General features: G+C 41.2%; 1 protein-coding gene across 1 annotated transcript; it reads left to right on the top strand.

Moving 5' to 3' along the window:
• Positions 1 to 2,090: 2,090 nt before the first annotated feature.
• On the top strand, positions 2,091 to 21,162 carry LOC311061052 (polyadenylate-binding protein 1). The gene is made up of 14 exons (XM_084079544.1): positions 2,091 to 2,903; positions 4,399 to 4,592; positions 9,003 to 9,118; positions 9,831 to 9,970; positions 10,761 to 10,855; positions 12,047 to 12,184; positions 15,944 to 16,039; positions 16,914 to 17,280; positions 17,458 to 17,568; positions 17,690 to 17,829; positions 18,271 to 18,355; positions 18,958 to 19,088; positions 20,510 to 20,609; positions 20,783 to 21,162. The coding sequence occupies exons 1-13, from the start codon at positions 2,711 to 2,713 to the stop codon at positions 20,600 to 20,602; spliced, it is 1,899 nt and encodes a 632-aa protein (XP_083935670.1). The 5' UTR covers positions 2,091 to 2,710; the 3' UTR covers positions 20,603 to 20,609; positions 20,783 to 21,162.
• Positions 21,163 to 21,499: the final 337 nt, after the last annotated feature.

Here is a 21,499-nt window from a genome sequence, read left to right as displayed (position 1 = left end):
CCCCTCATTGCCACAAAACAAATCTAACCAAAACTCCCAGTCCAGTGAAACTCACAGCAATGTAGCCTCGGTTTCAGAAGGCATAATATATCTGTTGACTCCCAGCTGCTCTGCCTTTGTTGTGCCGGCTTTAGGAGAAATCCATACCTCTTGTTTTTCTAAATAGGCTGCAACAAATCACTTAACTCTGAGTCGATTCTTCAAAAGGTTAATACAAGCAAAAATATGAGAACTTTTTAGTACAACTTAACATGGTGATGGCTCATATTCTCTCTCTTTTTTTTGGGCCGGTATATTTATCCAAAATCATAATATTCCCCACACTTTGAATCTACCATCAAGAAACCACAGACATAAATACAGTAAATGCATGTGTTGAACCATGCACAGACTCCATTCAGAAGTGCAACATCACAGGATGAAGAGAGTGGGAGTCAGATGTATATACTTATCATAACAGATAGTATAATATATACTGTATGTCATAAGCCTAGAAATGCAGGGAGTGAGATGACAGGTTGCAGTGGATTATTGTATGTCTTAGTGGTGTATTAATTCATAACTTTGGATTGTATTCCACCACCATACCATGCTGGGATGGAAGTGTATTGGCTGCTCTACACTGGAACATTCCCCTAGTATTCTGAGCATAAACCCAGGCGGAAGCCTTGAACCAAATACAGGAATGACTTGGCGGGGGACATGTTTGTCTGAATGTTCTGTTTATGACAGTCACTTATGGCTACATCACCCAATGTGTACCAAGTCATGATAACTTACCTGGTCACTAGACTGTATTTATTTACTAGTGATATAGACTAGTTAATGCACTATCCAATCATTATGGCCTGATCTATAGTGTCACTCTTCTGGTACTTTAATCCAAAATGGCACTTAAAGCTCATTTAAGCATCAGTCAGGTTATTGTATATTTTGGTTCAACATACGGTCCCAATTCAAAATTGTGTCTAGATGCTTCCATTTAGTTTTATTATTGTATCAGTTATGCCAGGTTTTAGTGTGTAATATGTATGCCCTCAGCACTTTATGAGATAAAGTTGCATATTTTATTGTCAGGAAGAACCCATTAGGGAATGGATATGGATGCTATTGACGAATGAAGTCAAAAGTTATTTCATTCAGACACAAGGAAACTTGATGTGATTCACAAAGAGAACACCAACATACAAACAAAACTACTGCAACTGTAACAAAATAACCCACATAATAAGTTGCATGGTCCAGAACAGCGTCAAACATTTTTTTTGGGCTGCAGTCAACAACACCCCCTATTTACCCTTGGATCAAGACTATCATAGATGCATTTTATCGATTCTGACATTAGATACGAAAGTAAGAGTCGATAAAATATATCATCTATGATAGTCTTGATCCAAGGCTACCCCTTGATGGCTTGACTGTTTTATTGGTTTCAGGCAGCCAAGCTTGAAATAATGCTTTAATCATTTATAGTGCGTCGTACGACAGTGGCGCGCTCAGGAAATAGCAGATCAACAAGCTCACAACGCGTCGCGGACACGACGCGTTGTGAGCTTGTAGGTCTGCTATTTTCAGGCTTCAACACGATTGGCCCCCATTTGCGTGACGTCTGCAGCAGCGTTGCCATGTCGGCTTATTATAAGCGACTTTGGGCTTCTTTGTCTGTAAAGTTGCTTGTAAAAATTGGTAGTTGCGGGTTGCGTTTTTTGGGGGTTGTTTCTAACGTCTTCTACTTGCTTATTTAGGCTTGCTTCCACATTTCTGTGATTATTTTTTTTAAACCAGTGGTTCTTGAATTTTGTGTTAGAATGTTTAAAAAAATATTCCAAATATTTATTTATATTCCACATTTTATTTTTTCATTTCAAGAGTTTTTGAAAATGGCAGATACAAGCTCACAACGCGTCGCGAAAATAGTTTTAAAGTGCTCATGTGGCCTAGAGTCTAATATAAGGCTCTGATGTGGCTTCTTTTCGGCTTGTTTTCCTAGAACTAGTTGCTTATTTCTTTCACAAAATCTGGCAACGCTGGTCTGCAACGGTATATAAACACCAACTCCCCGTCAGTGAGTTCCCTCAACCCCCGGCTGGTCGTGCTGTGAGTGCGTGTGTGCTCCAGAGCTGAGCTCGCTCAGCACACGTTCTATAAAAAAAATAAAAATAAAAAAAATATTAAAATACCTAAAAGTGCTTAAAAAATCTTTCCTTTCTTTTACATTTTTTTTTGGTAACAAAAACAAAACCATCGGTGAAGCTGGAGTTAAAACCCTGGAAGAAGCTTGAAAACCTGCACAAGAAGTGGCAAAAGATACCGACGACTAAAATTCTGAATCCACACGTTTTGTGTTGCTGGACAAGAAGCAACCAAGCCAAGTGGATTTTTTTAAATTTTGTGTGTGGATTTTTTTTTTTGCCAGAATTCATACTAGTCATACTAGGCCAGTTAACAACATAACTAATATCTAATACATTTTTTATCATTGACATTCGTCTATACCAGTCTGCTTTTTATTTTTTTAAATGTTGTTATTTTTAAATAAATAACATTCCAGCTGTCAACTTAAACGTTTATTGCGAACCATCTGGACCGTAAGAGAAAACAAAACATTCATTATTCTTTTCGTCTTAAACAACTTTTCCTTTGAGGAGGAGATCTGGTGAAGTTTTTCGCCTCAACACGAACACCGTCCCCCCATTCATTCCAGTCTAAAATGAACCCCAGCGCCCCCAGCTACCCCATGGCCTCCCTGTACGTCGGGGACCTGCACCAGGACGTGACCGAGGCCATGCTGTACGAGAAGTTCAGCCCGGCCGGAGCCATCCTCTCCATTCGGGTGTGCAGGGACATGATCACGCGGCGATCGCTCGGGTACGCCTACGTGAACTTCCAGCAGCCGGCCGACGGTGAGTGACTGTCTCACAAGTTTAAGAACTATAATGTAAAGTGTCAGAGATGATGACAGCCCGGGGAGTGGGTGACTAGAAAGAAGCATGGGGCCAGCCCAGTGTTGCCAAATTGTTAGTGACTGAAATAAGCAACCAGGTCTAGGGAAACAAGCCCAAAAGAAGCAACTTAGGCCACATGAGCACTTTAAACCTATTATACATCGGCTATTTTCAAAAATAATCATGAAATAAAATGTGGAATTTTTGGAAGATTTTTGAAACATTTTAACAACACAAATCCAGGACGGGAGTCCCTTCCATGGTCCAGACCATGACATGAACATATTTGAAAACCACTGGATAAAATAATAATATTTTTTTTGGAAGCAAGCCCAAATAAGCAACTATACACTTTAGAAACCAGACCCAAAAACTGCAACCCGCAACTACCAATATAGCAATACAAGCAACTTCCAGAAAAAGAAGCCCAAAGTGGCTTATAATAAGCGGACATGGCAACACTGGGCTAGCCTCATTCCTCCGACTGTAATAAAACTCCACGTGACTGCGTCCGACATATTGTCGGGGGGTATTGCCTAATTTATTTATACTTCGTAGTGCGACGGTGTCGCTCGCCAAAAAGAACTGATCTATAAGCGAATGCGACTCGTTTGTTGGCTTGCAGAACGGTACATTTTTGGCAAGCGACAACCTACCCAAAAGGTGTCTGTCACAAGACGTTGACAAGCTCTTAATATGGTCACACAAGCTGTAAACAAAAAAAAAGGCTGGGATTCCGAGGCTACACAAGCTGTGACTGAGATTCAACTACCAATTTTTACAAGCAACTTACCAGAAAAACAAGCCCAAAGACGCTTATAATAAGCACTAAGCAGACATGGCAACACTTGAGTTACAGCACAGTCATGCCTGGTTAAGATGAGTATATCCCCAGATGCAATGCAAGGTAGGATTGCCTCAGCCAAGAATTTTCTGCATTCTAGTGATAAGAGAACAGTGGTCTGCATTTTGTCTCCTGGTTGGCTTGGGTGTGTTCTATCAAGATGCATCTCTACTGAGTCATGTTGTCATGCATTGATGGTGTTTATTCTGTGCAAAAATTCAATTATACTAGTCCCACACAATTCAGTTGTAATGTTAATCACTCAAATACGTGACCTCTCAAATAGACATTATTTTTGAGTGGCTAATTTTTAGTTGCCAGCTATATAATCCAGTGGTTATCAAACATTTTAATTTGCCCAACTCTGAGAGTGTGCACATGGTTCCATCTGTATAATCTCAGACCTGTAAGGGTCCCTTTGGAACCCCCACAGAACCCTAAGGGGTCCTTGGACCCCACTTGAACCAATGATGATATAATGCCTAATTAAACTAAAGGTGGCACTGGGTGCAGCAAGCAGAATAAAAAATGTCACGTTCCATTTGAACACTGAACCGTTCACAAGTTGATTGGGAAGTTGTTTAACAACTCATGTCATGTCCTTCTCAGCTGAGCGTGCACTGGACACAATGAACTTCGATGTGATCAAGGGCCGGCCTGTACGCATTATGTGGTCCCAGCGTGACCCCTCGTTGAGAAAGAGTGGCGTTGGCAACATTTTCATTAAGAACCTAGACAAGTCCATTGACAACAAGGCCCTGTACGACACCTTCTCTGCCTTTGGCAACATCTTGTCCTGCAAGGTAAAGGACTGAGGGGTCATCTCTCCAGGGATGAAGGTGAACCGTCATGGGTCTCTTGTAGTGTTGCTTTGCTATGGTTTGCATAGTGTGTGTGTGTGTGTGTGTGTGTGTGTGTACACTGTGTAAATGACACAGTATGCATGGCAGCATACATGTCAACCAACCGTAATTAATAGTAGAATGGAAATGTAGAAATGCACACTGGATCATGCTCTCATAGTGTATTTATTAAATACCACCAGTAGTGGAAAGTAACCAAGTACATTTACTCAAGTTCTGTACTTAAGTACAATTTGAGGTATTTTTTTACTTTACTGGAGTCCTTTTTTTCAATCATGTTACTTCTACTCCACTACATCTCAAAGGCAATTATTGTACTTTTAGTCCAATATTATTTGAAAACTTTAGTTACTTTGTAGATTTTGATTATTGTGTGTGTGTGTGTGTGTGTGTGTGTGTGTGTGTGTGTGTGTGTGTGTGTGTGTGTGTGTGTGTGTGTGTGTGTGTGTGTGTGTGTGTGTGTGTGTGTGTGTGTGTGTGTGTGTGTGTGTGTGTGTGTGTGTGTGTGTGTGTGTGTGTGTGTGTGCTCACAACCTACTATTTTCAAAGGATTTTCATACATTTGAAAACTTGTGAAATGGGGCCTTCTGCATAATGCATGAGTACTTTAACTTTTGGTACTTTGAGTATATTTTGTTGCCAATACTTTTGTACTTTTACTCAAGGCAATTTTAAATACCGAACTTGTACTTGTAACAGAAGGTATTGATACTTTTACTTGAGTAAAAAAATGTGAGTATGTCTTCTTCCATCACTGAATACCACCAATAGTAGGGGCTGTTAGTGACACGATACTTCACTTTGTGATACAAGCGCCAAATTTTCCACAAAGTTTCTTCTGGACCTACTTGTTCACAAAAGCCCGTTAGCCACCCAAAAAAAAACAATATGGCTGCCATTTTCCAAAATGGCTGCCGGCGAAAGACATGCTATGTGGTTTTTGACCTGGATTGTGATTGGATAATCCAATTTTGATTATTTTGGCATCAGAACATAGTTTTGACTCCCCCCCCCCCCCCCCCCCCCCTGTTAGCCATGCAAAAAATATATATATGACTGCCATTTTCCAAAATGGCTGCCGGCGAAAGACATTTTATGTGTTTTTTACCTGTATTGTGATTGGATAATCCAAATGTTTTCTGAGGGTGTACTGTAAAAAGGTTGCGCAGAATGCGCACCATTGAGCTAAGGGACTAACGGGACACAGGTGGAGAAATACAACTAATCACAAGGTAATGAGACAAGACAGGAAACGTTACAACAAAATAAAACGAACACAACAGTAAAGTAAAAACTAAGTAACCACTTAAAACAGGACAAACAAACACATTACAAAACAGTACTGTACTGTTATTGTACAGCACTGTACTTTACTCTACTGTACTGTTCTGTTATTGTACAGCACAGTACTATACTGTTTTGCTATTGTACAACACAGCACAGTGCTGTACTGTATTGTTATTGAACAGCACTGTACTGTACTGTATTGTATTGTTGTTGGTTACCAGTTCACGATTTAGTGAAGAATCTAGGCCCTGAAAAATCCATTGGCATCCTTTCTTTCACACTTTCACTGGATGTGATGTCGTGTCAACCTTTCGTGGGAAAAGGCAAAAAGACAGAAACCCGGTAAGTGTGGCCTGAAGTGTCTCATGTCTTCCAGAAGCTCAGTCAATACCCACCAGTAACAGTGCATGACAAGAACAGCAATGGTGATGGGGTTGATGATGCAAGATTTTACCTGTTTGCATGGAAGCAGAGGTCCTATGATGCCATTCCACCTACAAGGGCATCTCTTGCACATCATGTGAAGCATGCCACTTATCAAATTGCCCCTGTCTGAAGCCAGGTAACTGTATGTCAAATGTCATACAGAGAGCCCTGCCAGCTGGGGATGGCGAGCAGAAGATGACATTTGGCAAGTAGCGTGGATGACACTCTACAATTGCCCAGATTTGTGAACAACTGACAAAAGCCGGTGGAAGACTGAACGTCGTGGTAGATGCAAGTGCTACCGCTTTGGCGTTCAGTGCACACAGCTGAGTGCCTGCAAATGTGATGATTAGAACAATTTGTGATCCAGACATTGGGGGGGGGGGGGACTCATATGTTGATACCAAAATAATCAAAATCCAATCACAATCCAGGTCAAAATACACATAAAATGTCTTTCCCCAGCAGCCATTTTGGAAAGTGGCAGCCATATTGGTTTTTTTTGGCGTGGCTAACGGGGGGAGGGGGCGGGGGGGAGTCAAAACTATATTCTGATGCCAAAATAATCAAAATTGGATAATCCAATCACAATCCAGGTCAAAATACACATAAAATGCCTTTTGCCTGAAGCCATTTTGGAAAATGGCAGCCATATTGTTTTTTTTCCGTGTAGCTAACGGGGGGAGGGGGCGGGGGGAGTCAAAACTATATGTTAATACCAATATAATCAAAATCCAATCACAATCCAGGTCAAAATACACATAAAATGTCTTTCGCCAGCAGCCATTTTGGAAAATGGCAGCCATATTGTTTTTTTTTGCGTGGCTAACGGGCTTTTCTGCAAAAGTAGGTTCTAGGCATTGTTCATGCCAAATTTGGCGCTTGTATCACAAAGTGAACTATTGTAACATAAAAATGGACTTAGTGGCCCGCACTACAAGGTGACGTTTCAAACTTCTCTGCTCAGACTGAAGTCTGAGGAAGATCATAGAATGGATGCTCAAAACGTTACCTTGGTGGTTAATCAAGTAAATAGACTATGGAGCATGATCCAGTGTGCAGACTCTATATTCTTTTATTATAAATGTGTTCTTCTGACGAGCACCTGGGATTTTATAGTTTGGATGTGCAACATTGTGCATGCTTTGAACGTTTTGCTGCGCTAATCTTAATCAATGTTGACCCACTATGTGGCTCCAAGTTCAGGAAACAATTCTAGGTCCTACTTTATGCCGCTCAAAGCACCCTTTTGCTGCTTGATAGGTGTTTATTGTCACCCTGACATTTCACATGCAGTGTAAAAGCTGCGCAATGTGGATGAAATATCATATTGCATTTGTTAACCAATTGAGACCTGAAGCATGTCTACATGTCTCCTAAATCCCAACAGTTTTCTGAAAAACGTATGTTTCTATATCAGTGGTGCTCAATCTGTTTCATGTCAAGGACTCCCAAAATGATATGAATTTGGCCGCGGACCCCCATCAAAATATTTCTTTCCAGGGACCCCCAGAAGCAAAGATTTTAGTTAAAAATGTTTGCTTTAAAAATGTATATATTCAAAGATTTGAACACATTTTCACGAATTTTCAAAAATAGCAGATCTACAAGCTCGTAGCGCGGCACTCGGTGCCGCGCTATGAGCTTGTATATCTGCTATTTTTCAATAGCCCAAAGTGTAAAATAATGCTCCAAAAAGCATAAAGTTCCAGGTCTTAATGGGTTAAGTAGAACAACAAGGACAGTTTTTCATAATGAATCCACCACAGTACCATTGATTTCCTCTCTCAATTAAAAGAACTATCCCAAGTCTTCATAGAGAAAAATAATCCTTTGGCACAATAAGAGGCCTTTCATGGTATACTTAGAATGACCATTTATACATGTTGGAAGAAACCGTCGTTGCTATGTGCAAAACATATGTGCTATGTGCAAAACAACAATTGCTGTGTGTTTGTGAGATATCTTATCAACATAAATGTAACATTTGTGATCACTGGTCCTTGTAAACACATCACAGTGGAACAGTAATTTCACGCTTTTCCAATGTTTCACCTAGCACTTCACGGAAATTAGACTACCAATGGTGTACAGGCAGCCATGCTGGAAAAAAAGAACAATTAACATTCTGTGCAAGGCCTCTATTGCTAATCCTGTTATAGCGTCTTATGAAACCTTTTTGCTAAAGACTATCAAAAGACTGCAGCTTTGTCAAATTCATTGCTACCTTCTCAGTGGGTTGCATTGGTCCAAATGGCTGCAACAGGGATACAGTAGTTCATGGGCCTCACGTCCTTTCAACATGGACAATGGGGATAAATATTGACTACAGACAAAACCATTTGACTTGGTGACACAAAATGTTAAGTTCTGCATATTCATTAGACGAGGAAGCACATTTTTTGCATTGTGTTAATGTTTTGGTTGTTGATGAGCTCAATTGAGTTTGTTTTTCCATTTAACCCCACCATTCTAATATGAACTCTCAGTAATAATCAGTCATTTCAATTCTGTAAAATGACGTATCATTCACACATGGAGCATTCCATTTTTAGTCAATTATGTGTGAACCCAGCCATTGCATTGGCATAGCATGTAAATTTGGCTTATGGTCGGCATGTGTCCTCTTTTTCTAAGGTGGTTTGTGACGAAAATGGCTCTAAAGGCTACGGCTTTGTGCATTTTGAGACTCAGGAGGCAGCTGAACGGGCCATTGAGAAAATGAATGGCATGCTGCTCAATGACCGAAAAGTGTAAGTGTGTGTGTGTGTGTGTGTGTGTGTGTGTGTGTGTGTGTGTGTGTGTTTTTAACTACATTTAACCTTGTGTAACCTGTGTGTGTGTGTGTGTGTGTGTAATAGTGAGAAATTATGCTTTTAACATGTGTCAAAACGGGACTGGCAGTAGTGTCCCATCTTTGTCCACAATTCACTTTATTGCTGTGTATATGGAAAGAGCTTTTAGATGATGATCAGATAATTTTATGTCACCCTTCAAATAACATACACCATATTGTCTCTCTCGGGCTGAAACATGCATGTCCAAAACCGTTACTTTTCAGGAATGGAAAAAATAACCTGTGTACCAATGCATACAATTGTAATTATTTAACCACAAGTTCTTGTTAATCATTTTTATAGGTTAAATATTTATAAAATCCACAGACCGAACCACTTTCAACCTGTTGCCCCTATTTTGGGCATGTCATCATAGGTGAAAAGAATTCAAAATCTTTCAAAATAGTGTCTGCTAATTTAGCTACTTTTGCACGACAATTGCTTATAAGTGTAGAATAGGGTATTCATTTATTGAAAAACATGAAAAGATGAAATATGGAGGTAGTTTTCTGCCCGACAGCAACAATATATCAAAGATTTAGCATGAACTGCAATGCAAGATGCTGCTCTCGAATGTTCTCATGCTAAATGATGACCTAGTTGGCTTCTGATGTCCTTTTAAATGTAGATTTGTTGGCCGCTTCAAATCTCGCAAAGAGCGCGAGGCTGAGCTAGGTGCCAGGGCCAAGGAGTTCACCAATGTCTACATTAAGAACTTTGGCGAGGACATGGACGACGAGAAACTGAGGGAGGTTTTCAGTAAATATGGTGAGTTAATGCATCACAATACCATTGATTCCCTCACTCGAACAAAGGAACTAGGTCGCACATTCCCCCAAAATATGAAAGCTTCTTCAGAGTGTCTGTGCCGAAATGCATAAGCATTTTTCTATTATGATGGGAGCCAAATAAAAAAAGTGAAATTTGAGTATTTTGTCTGCCTTTTCCTGAAATTTGAGATGTTATACTGTTTAAATTTTTGGGGGAATATGCTCACTGGATTTTGTGTAAACACTCCACTGGGAATACCATTGTTGAAGCGCAACCTCTTTTTACAACAAAGGAACTAAGTCTTCTTCATAGAGAAAAATGTCCTTCAGCACAATTGCTAATACCCTTATTGTCTTATGAAACCTTTTTGGTAGACAATCAAAAGACTGCAGTTTTGTCAAATTCATTGCTACCTCCTCAGTGGGTTGCATTGGTCCAAATGGCTGCAACAGTGATATTGTAGTTCATGGGCCTCACTTCCTTTCAACATGGATACTGGGGATAAATATTTACTACAGACAAAACCATTTGACTTAAGAAAATATCATATTCTATGAAATTACTCTTTTGGCTAATGCAACTGATAGAACAAATACCACAAACAAAATAATGGGGCAGCGGCTCTTTGTTGATATTGTAACTTTTGTATGCATCGGTGGGATGCATTTCTGATGGAATGCTCCTTTATTGAGGTCACACCACACTGCCATGCCTGCCTGAATATAATTTATATACACGATAAAAAGCAAAAATAAAACTCACTATAGGGTGTCTTCCTGTCATTTAGGCAATTCAATGAGTATTCATGTCATGACTGACGACAGTGGCAAGTCGCGAGGCTTTGGCTTTGTGAGCTTTGAGAATCACGAGGATGCTCAGAAGGTAAGATACGAGGCAGCCAGCTCAACTACTCTACTGTAGCACTATTTAACTCAGGTTCCCAAACCGTTCCATGCCAAGGACCCCCAAGTAGCCGTAGATTCTAGCTGTGACCCCCCCCCCCCCCCCCCCCCCCATTGCGCAACAGCTTAATTATTTTTATCCATGCTGGAAGAAACCATCGTTGCTATGTGCAAATTGCAAAACAACAATTGCTGTGTGTTTGTGAGATATCAACATAAATGAAACATTTGTGATCAGTGGTCCTCGTAAATACATCCCAGTAGAACAGTAATTTCACACTTTTCCAATGTTTCACCTAGCACTTCACAGATATTAAACCCTTTTTTAAGTGGCTACCAATGGTTATAGGCAGCCATGCTGGAAAAAATAATTATTAACATTCTATGCAAGGCCTTTATTGCTAATCCTGTTATAGTGTCTTATGAAAACCTTTTGCTAAAGAATATCAAAAGACTGCAGCTTTGTCAAATTCTTTGCTACCTCCTCAGTGGGTTGCATTGGTCCAAATGGCTGCAACAGTGATACTGTAGTTCATGGGCCTCACGTCCTTTCAACATGGACACTGGGGATAAATATTGACTACAGACAAAACCATTTGACTTAAGGTGAAAAAATGAAGTTCTGCATATTCATTGGATGAGAAACCACATTTTTGTGTTAGTTAATGTTTTGGTTGTTGAGTCTCGTTGTCAAGTGGCCTTAGCGTCTGGCTGTGCCCCCCCGCCCTATTGCACAATAGCTTTAAAAAAAAAGAGGCAAAAATGGCTAATCTACAAGCTCATAATGCATCACGCTGTGACCGATTGTGAGCTTGTAGATCTTTTGACCGTAATATCATGACTGGTTTAACTCTTGACATATCAACCATGGTATTCTGTAGCTTGGAAGATATAATTCAAATATGCAAAAGTACAGACTAGCAAAGTTCAAAAGTAATATATATAGATAGAGTATATAAAAAAGTAATGGTAAAATAGATGCTGCAGATTTGTTATAGGGTTTACAGTCATGGAATATTCACGGAGAAAAATGATAGGAGCTTGGCCAGCATAGCAGGTAGTCTTCTTGCTGAGACGTTCGAGCAAACAGGTCAGATGATGATAAAGCTATGCGTAACCATTTCCTACTAGTAGCCCACAAAACCAGCTGAGTTTGTTTTGTCTGCTTCAGGCAGTAGATGAGATGAACGGGAAGGAGCTGAATGGCAAGCTGATCTATGTGGGACGCGCCCAGAAGAAGGTGGAGCGGCAGACTGAGCTCAAGCGCAAATTTGAGCAAATGAAGCAGGACCGCATGACTCGCTACCAGGTCAGTTTGGACCAGGGTGTCCTACTGTCTTCGTTTAGTTGCACCCATACATATATGCAATAGACAACCGTGCTAGTCTGGGTTGACAATACAGTAGTGCACAGTTATCCAATACCACTGCAGTGATATTGAAGATTCTGATGTTTTATACTGAAAGTATCAAAGAAAAGTCCGCACACTGGATCATGCGCCAAAAGGTTTGTAATGTATTGCTGCCACACAGAACGTTTTGTGTGGTGGTAATACATTTTAAGCTTTTTGGAGAATGATCCAGTGTGCAGACTCAATTTGTCTTCGATATTGGCTTCTGCCCTGCACCTGGCACTTTTAAAGAATTTTGCTTTGTTAAGATAAATGTTAAATAGCTCTATATTATGATAGCAATCATTGCTATAGAGTGTTTGTTTAGTAACAAACCCTGTCTCTAGTTCTTTAATGAACAGAAAATGCATTTTCAGGTCGGGATACCAATTAGGAGAGAGAACTCACACAGGATATAGATTAAATAAGTGGTATTGGAAGCGATGAGACAAAGAAATTAGCAGACAAAATTGGAACTGGAACACTATACAATTGAAGCTGATAAATGGGTACTCTCTTCTGATTGGCTGAAATTGGCAACCCACATGAAAAGGTATATTCTATTTACTAAAAAGCTGGAGAGACTACTGAACAAACACAATATAGCAATGATTACTATCAGAATATAGTGCTATACCCTTAAAAAAACATTTAGTTTTAACCAGAAAATATCTTAACTACTGGATGTGCATGTTTTTTCACTTGTTTATCCTGAAAGTATCAAAAGGTATAGGAGAGCAGCTTTTAGTAATTGCTTAAATTAATAAAATAAAATTAGACATCCCTACTTGTGAGGCGACGGGGCTGGTTGCCAGTTTATGCCAACTGAATTGACACCCGTAGTCTGGAATGGTAAGAGTGGTTTGTTTGGAATATAGCACAAATGGTATTGAGCACCGAAGTCCTGACGTCACTGCCAGTAGAGGGCGCTTTCCGCAGGTTCATGGCTTTACTTTTTGTATTGATATCCTCATTGCGGAATCTTAGATCGCTTCATATAAGAACTGTGTTCCAAAAATAAACACACCACCCTGGCGTTTTTACTCATATGGATATGAAGCATCGACTGAAGGTGTACATGTACACATTTACCCAAAGAGTAACACAATATTAACACTAGAAACGAGTCAAACAACCCAAAGACTACATTTCCCATGAACGCGGCTGCTGTGGGGACAGTGATTTCAGACCCGGAAGTAGTAGTTCTTAAGACTTTTAAGGCAGAATTAATTCCATTTTCGACAGAAACAGGATGCCAGATTTTTCGTTCCAAGTATTAGCCCACCCGACGATCGACATTTTGACCCGATATTTTGTCAGAAAGTGAGAGTAGAGAATACAAAAAATATAAGATCTACTATAGAACTATTTTTGAAAAGTTTTTGAAAACCATTTTGGGCATGTCACCTATTATGACATGCCCAAAATAGTGCGGGCCACTAAGTCCATTTTTATGTTACAATAGTTCACTTTGTGATACAAGCGCCAAATTTGGCATGAACAATGCCTAGAACCTACTTTTGCAGAAAAGCCCGTTAGCCACGCAAAAAAAAACAATATGGCTGCCATTTTCCAAAATGGCTGCTGGCGAAAGACATTTTATGTGTATTTTGACCTGGATTGTGATTGGATTTTGATTATATTGGTATTAACATATAGTTTTGACTCCCCCCGCCCCCTCCCCCCGTTAGCTACACGGAAAAAAAACAATATGGCTGCCATTTTCCAAAATGGCTTCAGGCAAAAGGCATTTTATGTGTATTTTGACCTGGATTGTGATTGGATTATCCAATTTTGATTATTTTGGCATCAGAATATAGTTTTGACTCCCCCCCGCCCCCTCCCCCCGTTAGCCACGCCAAAAAAAACCAATATGGCTGCCACTTTCCAAAATGGCTGCTGGGGAAAGACATTTTATGTGTATTTTGACCTGGATTGTGATTGGATTTTGATTATTTTGGTATCAACATATGAGTCCCCCCCCCCCCAATGTCTGGATCACAAATTGTTCTAATCATCACATTTGCAGGCACTCAGCTGTGTGCACTGAACGCCAAAGCGGTAGCACTTGCATCTACCACGACGTTCAGTCTTCCACCGGCTTTTGTCAGTTGTTCACAAATCTGGGCAATTGTAGAGTGTCATCCACGCTACTTGCCAAATGTCATCTTCTGCTCGCCATCCCCAGCTGGCAGGGCTCTCTGTATGACATTTGACATACAGTTACCTGGCTTCAGACAGGGGCAATTTGATAAGTGGCATGCTTCACATGATGTGCAAGAGATGCCCTTGTAGGTGGAATGGCATCATAGGACCTCTGCTTCCATGCAAACAGGTAAAATCTTGCATCATCAACCCCATCACCATTGCTGTTCTTGTCATGCACTGTTACTGGTGGGTATTGACTGAGCTTCTGGAAGACATGAGACACTTCAGGCCACACTTACCGGGTTTCTGTCTTTTTGCCTTTTCCCACGAAAGGTTGACACGACATCACATCCAGTGAAAGTGTGAAAGAAAGGATGCCAATGGATTTTTCAGGGCCTAGATTCTTCACTAAATCGTGAACTGGTAACCAACAACAATACAATACAGTACAGTACAGTGCTGTTCAATAACAATACAGTACAGCACTGTGCTGTGTTGTACAATAGCAAAACAGTATAGTACTGTGCTGTACAATAACAGAACAGTACAGTAGAGTAAAGTACAGTGCTGTACAATAACAGTACAGTACTGTTTTGTAATGTGTTTGTTTGTCCTGTTTTAAGTGGTTACTTAGTTTTTACTTTACTGTTGTGTTCGTTTTATTTTGTTGTAACGTTTCCTGTCTTGTCTCATTACCTTGTGATTAGTTGTATTTCTCCACCTGTGTCCCGTTAGTCCCTTAGCTCAATGGTGCGCATTCTGCGCAACCTTTTTACAGTACACCCTCAGAAAACATTTGGATTATCCAATCACAATACAGGTAAAAAACACATAAAATGTCTTTCGCCGGCAGCCATTTTGGAAAATGGCAGTCATATATATATTTTTTGCATGGCTAACAGGGGGGGGGGGGGGGGGGGGGGAGTCAAAACTATGTTCTGATGCCAAAATAATCAAAATTGGATTATCCAATCACAATCCAGGTCAAAAACCACATAGCATGTCTTTCGCCGGCAGCCATTTTGGAAAATGGCAGCCATATTGTTTTTTTTTGGGTGGCTAACGGGCTTTTGTGAACAAGTAGGTCCAGAAGAAACTTTGTGGAAAATTTGGCGCTTGTATCACAAAGTGAAGTATCGTGTCACTAACAGCCCCTACTAAAATGGGGACGCCAGGTTGACAGTGGTTAATAATGGGGACACATAGGCTGCATAATTGCCGATACCGATGTTGTCAATAAAGTCAAATATTGCCACATTCGGCCAAGCCGATATATTGGTCTGGCTCAGACCAATATATAGAATGTTGACTCGGGACTGCAGCTTGTCAAATTCATTGCTACCCCTTCAGTGGGTTGCATTGGTCCAAATGGCTGCAACAGTGACACTGTAGTTCATGGGCCTCACGTCCTTTCAACATGGACACTGGGGATAAATATTTACTACAGACAGAATAATTTAAGTTGACGTTACAGTAAGCATACTGTAGTGTATTTAGATAATCAGATGTGATGTCCTTTTCTGCTTTCAGGGTGTCAACCTGTATGTGAAGAACCTAGATGACGGCATTGATGACGAACGCTTGCGCAAGGAATTCACACCGTTCGGCACCATCACCAGTGCCAAGGTAGGACCTTGAACCCCCAGGTAGGTGCTGCGTGGGGGGTCATTCATTTTGATCACCGGTGGGGACATATTTTATCCCTGCTCCTGTTCAGACAGAATTAAATGCATGCATTTCCTGGAAATGTAGACTGTCTGATATGTTTGATATGATATATGACATGATATGTTTGATAATATTACAATTTAACAATTTAAAATGTATGTTAAGCACATTAACACTGGATTCCCAATTTTGGGAACCCCCCCACACACACACACACAATTTCGTGAAAAATAAAGTTACAAGCTCACAAAGTTGTTAGCTTGTAGATCAGCTATTTTTGTTATTAGTCGCTTACAACTACACTATGTTACTACATTATTATTTTTGACCAGATCCTGTGGTATGGTGTGACCACTGCTGGTTGACGAGCGGTACTACGTGAATGTCAACATTTTTTTTTAAATTTGCAAATAGGTGGTAAGAAATGCAGCGTTTGCTCAGGGGACCCAGGTTCAAATCCTGGGACTTGAAATTTACAGTGTGCAGCTGTTAGTGGTTAAGGAAATGTCCCTTGCTCTGTTTTCTTATCTTTTTCTTTTGAATTAAACCTTGCCTTTATCCCCACTACTGACATTTTGGGACTGCAGCTTTGTCAAATTCATTGCTACCTCTTCATTGGGTTGCATTGGTCCAAATGGCTGCAACAGTGATACTGTAGTTCATGGGCCTCACGTCCTTTCAACATGGACACTGGGGATAAATATTTACTACAGACAAAAGCATTTAATCACTTGTACTTGAAGTTGACACTTATCATGTTACTCACTTCCATCTCCTGTTTGTTTGAGCTTTTCCCTAACAATATTGTAATCTCTCAATCCTTGTGTCTCAGGTCATGATGGAAGGCGGGCGCAGCAAAGGTTTCGGCTTTGTCTGCTTCTCATCTCCAGAAGAGGCCACCAAAGCGGTGACGGAGATGAACGGACGCATCGTGGCCACCAAGCCTCTGTACGTGGCCTTGGCTCAGCGGAAGGAGGAGCGTCAGGCTCACCTGACCAACCAGTACATGCAGCGCATGGCCACCGTACGTGCCGTACCCAACCCGGTCATCAATCCCTACCAGCCAACCCCTCCCTCTGGCTACTTCATGGCTGCCATACCCCAGGCCCAGAATCGTGCCGCCTACTACCCAGCCGCTGGCCAGATGGCCCAGCTCCGCCCCAGCCCACGCTGGACCACCCAAGGGGTGCGGCCTCAACGTGAGTGGCCCTCTCACGCGTTGACAATTGGGGAATTGGAAAGCAGGGGGTGGGTTGGAGAACATTTACGTACATGTATAGCTGCAGTGCATGCAGACAAAATGGAACGAAGCACTGTAAATTTCAGTCTGGATAATGTGTTAAGATGTTATAGCCAGTTTTTGTATGCGTTTTCAGACTTCCAAAACATGCCAGGTGCCATGCGTCCCTCGGCCCCACGCCCTCAGACCTTCAGCACCATGAGGCCTGCATCTCAAATGCCCCGCATGATGTCCGCTCAGCGTATCGGTTAGTCACAACCAACAACTGTATATTTTTTTGATGTCAACTGCAAAGACTTAAGTGGATAAAACACAACTGCATAGGCTGTTGAGCATTGTCCTCATCTACCCTCTCCCCCCTCCAACAGCTCAGACCATGGGCCCTCGGCCGACTACTGCTGCCACCGCTGCCACTCCCGTACGCGGGGTCCCCCAGTACAAATACGCTGCAGGGGTCCGCAATCCTCAACAGCACATGAACACGCAGCCCCAAGTCGCCATGCAGCAGGTAAGAACACACACACACACACACACACACACACACACACACACACACACACACACACACACACACACACACACACACACAGGTTTTATCACTCTTTCTTTGTTTTATTCCTTTATCACAGGTTTTCTCACGCTTTCCTTGTTTTATTCCTTTATTGTGGTTAGACTTAACATACTTGCAGTAGTATAGTAGCAGAGAGTCATTGAGAGTGTACCAGATGTACAATATGAATTTAACGCACATCCCCCTGTCTTGGTGCTGAGCCTGAGCCATACTGTAAAGCACAGTGAATGAAGTAAGGCTCAGAAGAACTAACTTTTTAATGCTCCTTATGAAAAAGTATTTATTAGCGACATTTCAAGCCTTGCAGATCTTCTTCAGGTTAAAGATTGTATAATATGTAAAGCAAACGGCCTCTCTGCCTCATTCTCTCCCCTCCAGTCTGCTGTGCACGTGCAGGGTCAAGAGCCTCTGACTGCTTCCATGCTGGCTGCTGCTCCTCCACAGGAACAGAAACAGATGCTGGGTAAGGCTAGGAAGTCACGATTGTTTTGCACGTGTATATACTCAACTCACTGTACCTCAACTTATCGTTTTCACATTTTAACTTAAAGCTGGTGTTCATTACCAGTAAGACCCATGCACAGTTTTGAATTCGGAATGAAATCAATCCATTATACAATACTCACTGAAGTGTTTACATGAGTGCTAAATAACCTATTTTGTTCTGAAGAACCATCCAAGTCTCTACTTAGGAGTAGGACCCATATATGTCATAGAATGTCAACTCGGGACTGCAGCTTGTCAAATTCATTGCTACCCCTTCAGTGGTTTGCATTGGTCCAAATGGCTGCAACAGTGACACTGTAGTTCATGGGCCTCACGTCCTTTCAACATGGACACTGGGGATAAATATTTACTACAGACAGAAGAATTTAAGTTGATGTGATTGTAAGCATACTGCAGTGTATTTAGATAATCAGATGTGATGTCTCCATTTCTGTTTTCAGGGTGTCTTTAACGCAACACCATACTATCATGTCACCCGAGCCCCTCACTGAAAAGCCAACAACCAACCGTCCTGCCCTCACTTCTTGAAACACTTCTCTCTGTTGGCTGCCCCTTTAGGTGAGCGTCTGTTCCCCATGATCCAGAATATGCATCCCAGTCTTGCAGGGAAGATCACCGGCATGCTGCTAGAGATTGACAATTCAGAGCTGCTCCACATGCTGGAGTCCCCCGAGTCTCTCCGCTCCAAGGTCAGTCCTGAGCTTGAATAACACTCACACATTCCCAGGTTAGTATAATCTAAGTTTAACAAGACTCTAGGCCAAGATTCACCTACACAACGGTCTGCAGACAACAGCGGTGGTCCTGTACCATCGGCAGGTAATTTCTAACGTTTACACGGAGCGCACACACTGCGCTGACTGGATTGGCTCGTCATTCACATGAATTTGCAATCTGTCCGGGCAAGCACGACTATAAACATCCAGTCCATGGCCTCGGTGTGCGCAAGTGTTTAGGGAAACCGGAATTGCGGTGGAGTGTACTTGTTAATTGTATTCATTGCCAAGTACAAAGTGCAAATGTATTAATGAAGTAACAGAAAGCTGTGTGTGTGTGTGTGTGTGTGTGTGTGTGTGTGTGTGTGTGTGTGTGTGTGTGGGTGGGTGGGTGGGTGGGTGGGTGGGTGGGTGGTTGTGTCCCTCTGTGACGATACAATGTGAAGTGACAGATGTTTTTCAACATGACTGTAAGCTCTGCTATTCTTTCATCCATCATGATGACAGTGATAATGCATGTTGTCATAGCATCCATGATACATGACTAGGTCATCATATACTAATTTGTGAAATCGGGGCCAATAACTTAAATACACGTAGTGTTATGGTGCCTGTACTCAACAAATGTTAAAAAAATAAAAGTGCTGTGGCAGTAGTTGTGTGTGTGTGTGGCATAGTGGATTCATTGGGATGTAGAGTTATATATTTTGTGTGTGGTCAGATATAAATTATTTATACACTGTTTAGTATGGCAGCCAGATTCTTAAATGATCTGTAAAATGCAGTGTTGCAATCATTCGGACACTAAATGGTGCAGTTACACACACATTCATACACTGATGGCGGAGGAAAACCATGCAAGGCACCAACCTGCTCATTGGGAGCAATTAGGGGTTCAGCGTCTTGCTCAAGGACACTTCGACACTAACTCTGGGGGAGCCCCCCAGCTCAGGATCGAACTGGAAACCTTGCGGTTTCCAGTTCACTCTACCCGGCCACTCTACCCCTGAGTCACTGCCGCCCTACTATACTAGTGGGATTTGATTCAAATAGGCTGGGTGTGGCCATGATATCTATTATTTTATCTCTGAAATTTGCAGTCTTTACGTTAATGTGTCGGAGGAAGACGAGATACAAGTTGTTTTTCAATGGCTTTATGCCAGTCTAAGCATAAATTGCCAGGGCACAACTTCATGGAAATTTAACCACTACGGAATTTTAAACATTATTATAGTCTGTTGTAAGCCGTATACCTGTGCTGCCTACAAAGTCGCATTTCAGACAAATAATGTCTGAAAGGCCCCATATAATCATAATATGGGACCATATTATGATTATATGCATTAGTGTATATGTTATGCTGTTCATCAAAGTGATTCATGGTGTTGTTGTAGGTGGATGAGGCAGTGGCTGTACTCCAGGCACACCAGGCTAAGGAAGCTGCACAGAAGACTGTGACCAATGCAACAGGCGTCCCTAGTGTCTAAACCCAAGGTACTTCAGCTCTACATAATAGATAGAAGTTCAGATAGGTCATGAGTGCCCTGCTTCCACAGCAACCTACTTTAATTGGGGACTTGATGACATGCATTGCTATTGATATATAGTATGCTATGCATACATGTATGTAATCACAGACTAATCAACTTTTCCTTGTTTCTTTACAGGGAAGGGAAACCTTGAGACTAGCTTCACCGATGGGGAGGGGGGGCTTAAACAATGAAAAACATGAAAATACAGAAAACAAGGTAAAAAGTAAAATCATATTAAAAAAAGGAAAGAACTCAATCCAACCAGGCCTACAGAAGAAAATACTAGGTCTTGTTAATTTAAGTAAAAAGGTAAGAAAAAAAAGCAAAATAAATAAAACTAAAAATGTGTATGTGTGGAAGAGAATATTATGAAGTTTGGAAGTGATAAAAGCATTTTCTTTTTAGAATTTTATCCCTTTTAAATGTTTTAATGTTTGAGCTGCGATAGAAGTGCAGAGACAGCCCAGCAATTTCCCTTGATCTTTGCTTGCTTGAATAAAACTTAGAAAAATGTACTCTTGTGTTTTCTTGAGTCACTGGTTTATACAGACAAAGTTAGTCTTGGTGCCATTGGCACAGTGGCATAATATGAATACCTATTAACACATAATTTAATTTATCTTCTGAACAATCTATTTGGATTGCAGTGAATTGATAGAAAGACTAAGCACGTGGACCATGGTCTTGATCTATCACGTCAAATTTCGCTGACATAATGAGCAATGACCACTTCATCACCAGTACTTGTGTGGCATTGATTGCTTACATCCATGGTTCCTCCCAGTGACTGCTCAAAATCTCTTCAGACCGGTGGAATGGGTAGAATTGGATGTTGTATCACCATTTGGTAAT

The sequence above is a fragment of the Gymnoscopelus microlampas genome (genome assembly GCF_963454915.1).
Source record: "Gymnoscopelus microlampas genome assembly, chromosome: 15".
NCBI lineage: Eukaryota > Metazoa > Chordata > Actinopteri > Myctophiformes > Myctophidae > Gymnoscopelus > Gymnoscopelus microlampas.
Note: the sequence above shows the minus strand (reverse complement) of the source record. Positions and strands in the feature narration are given on the sequence as shown.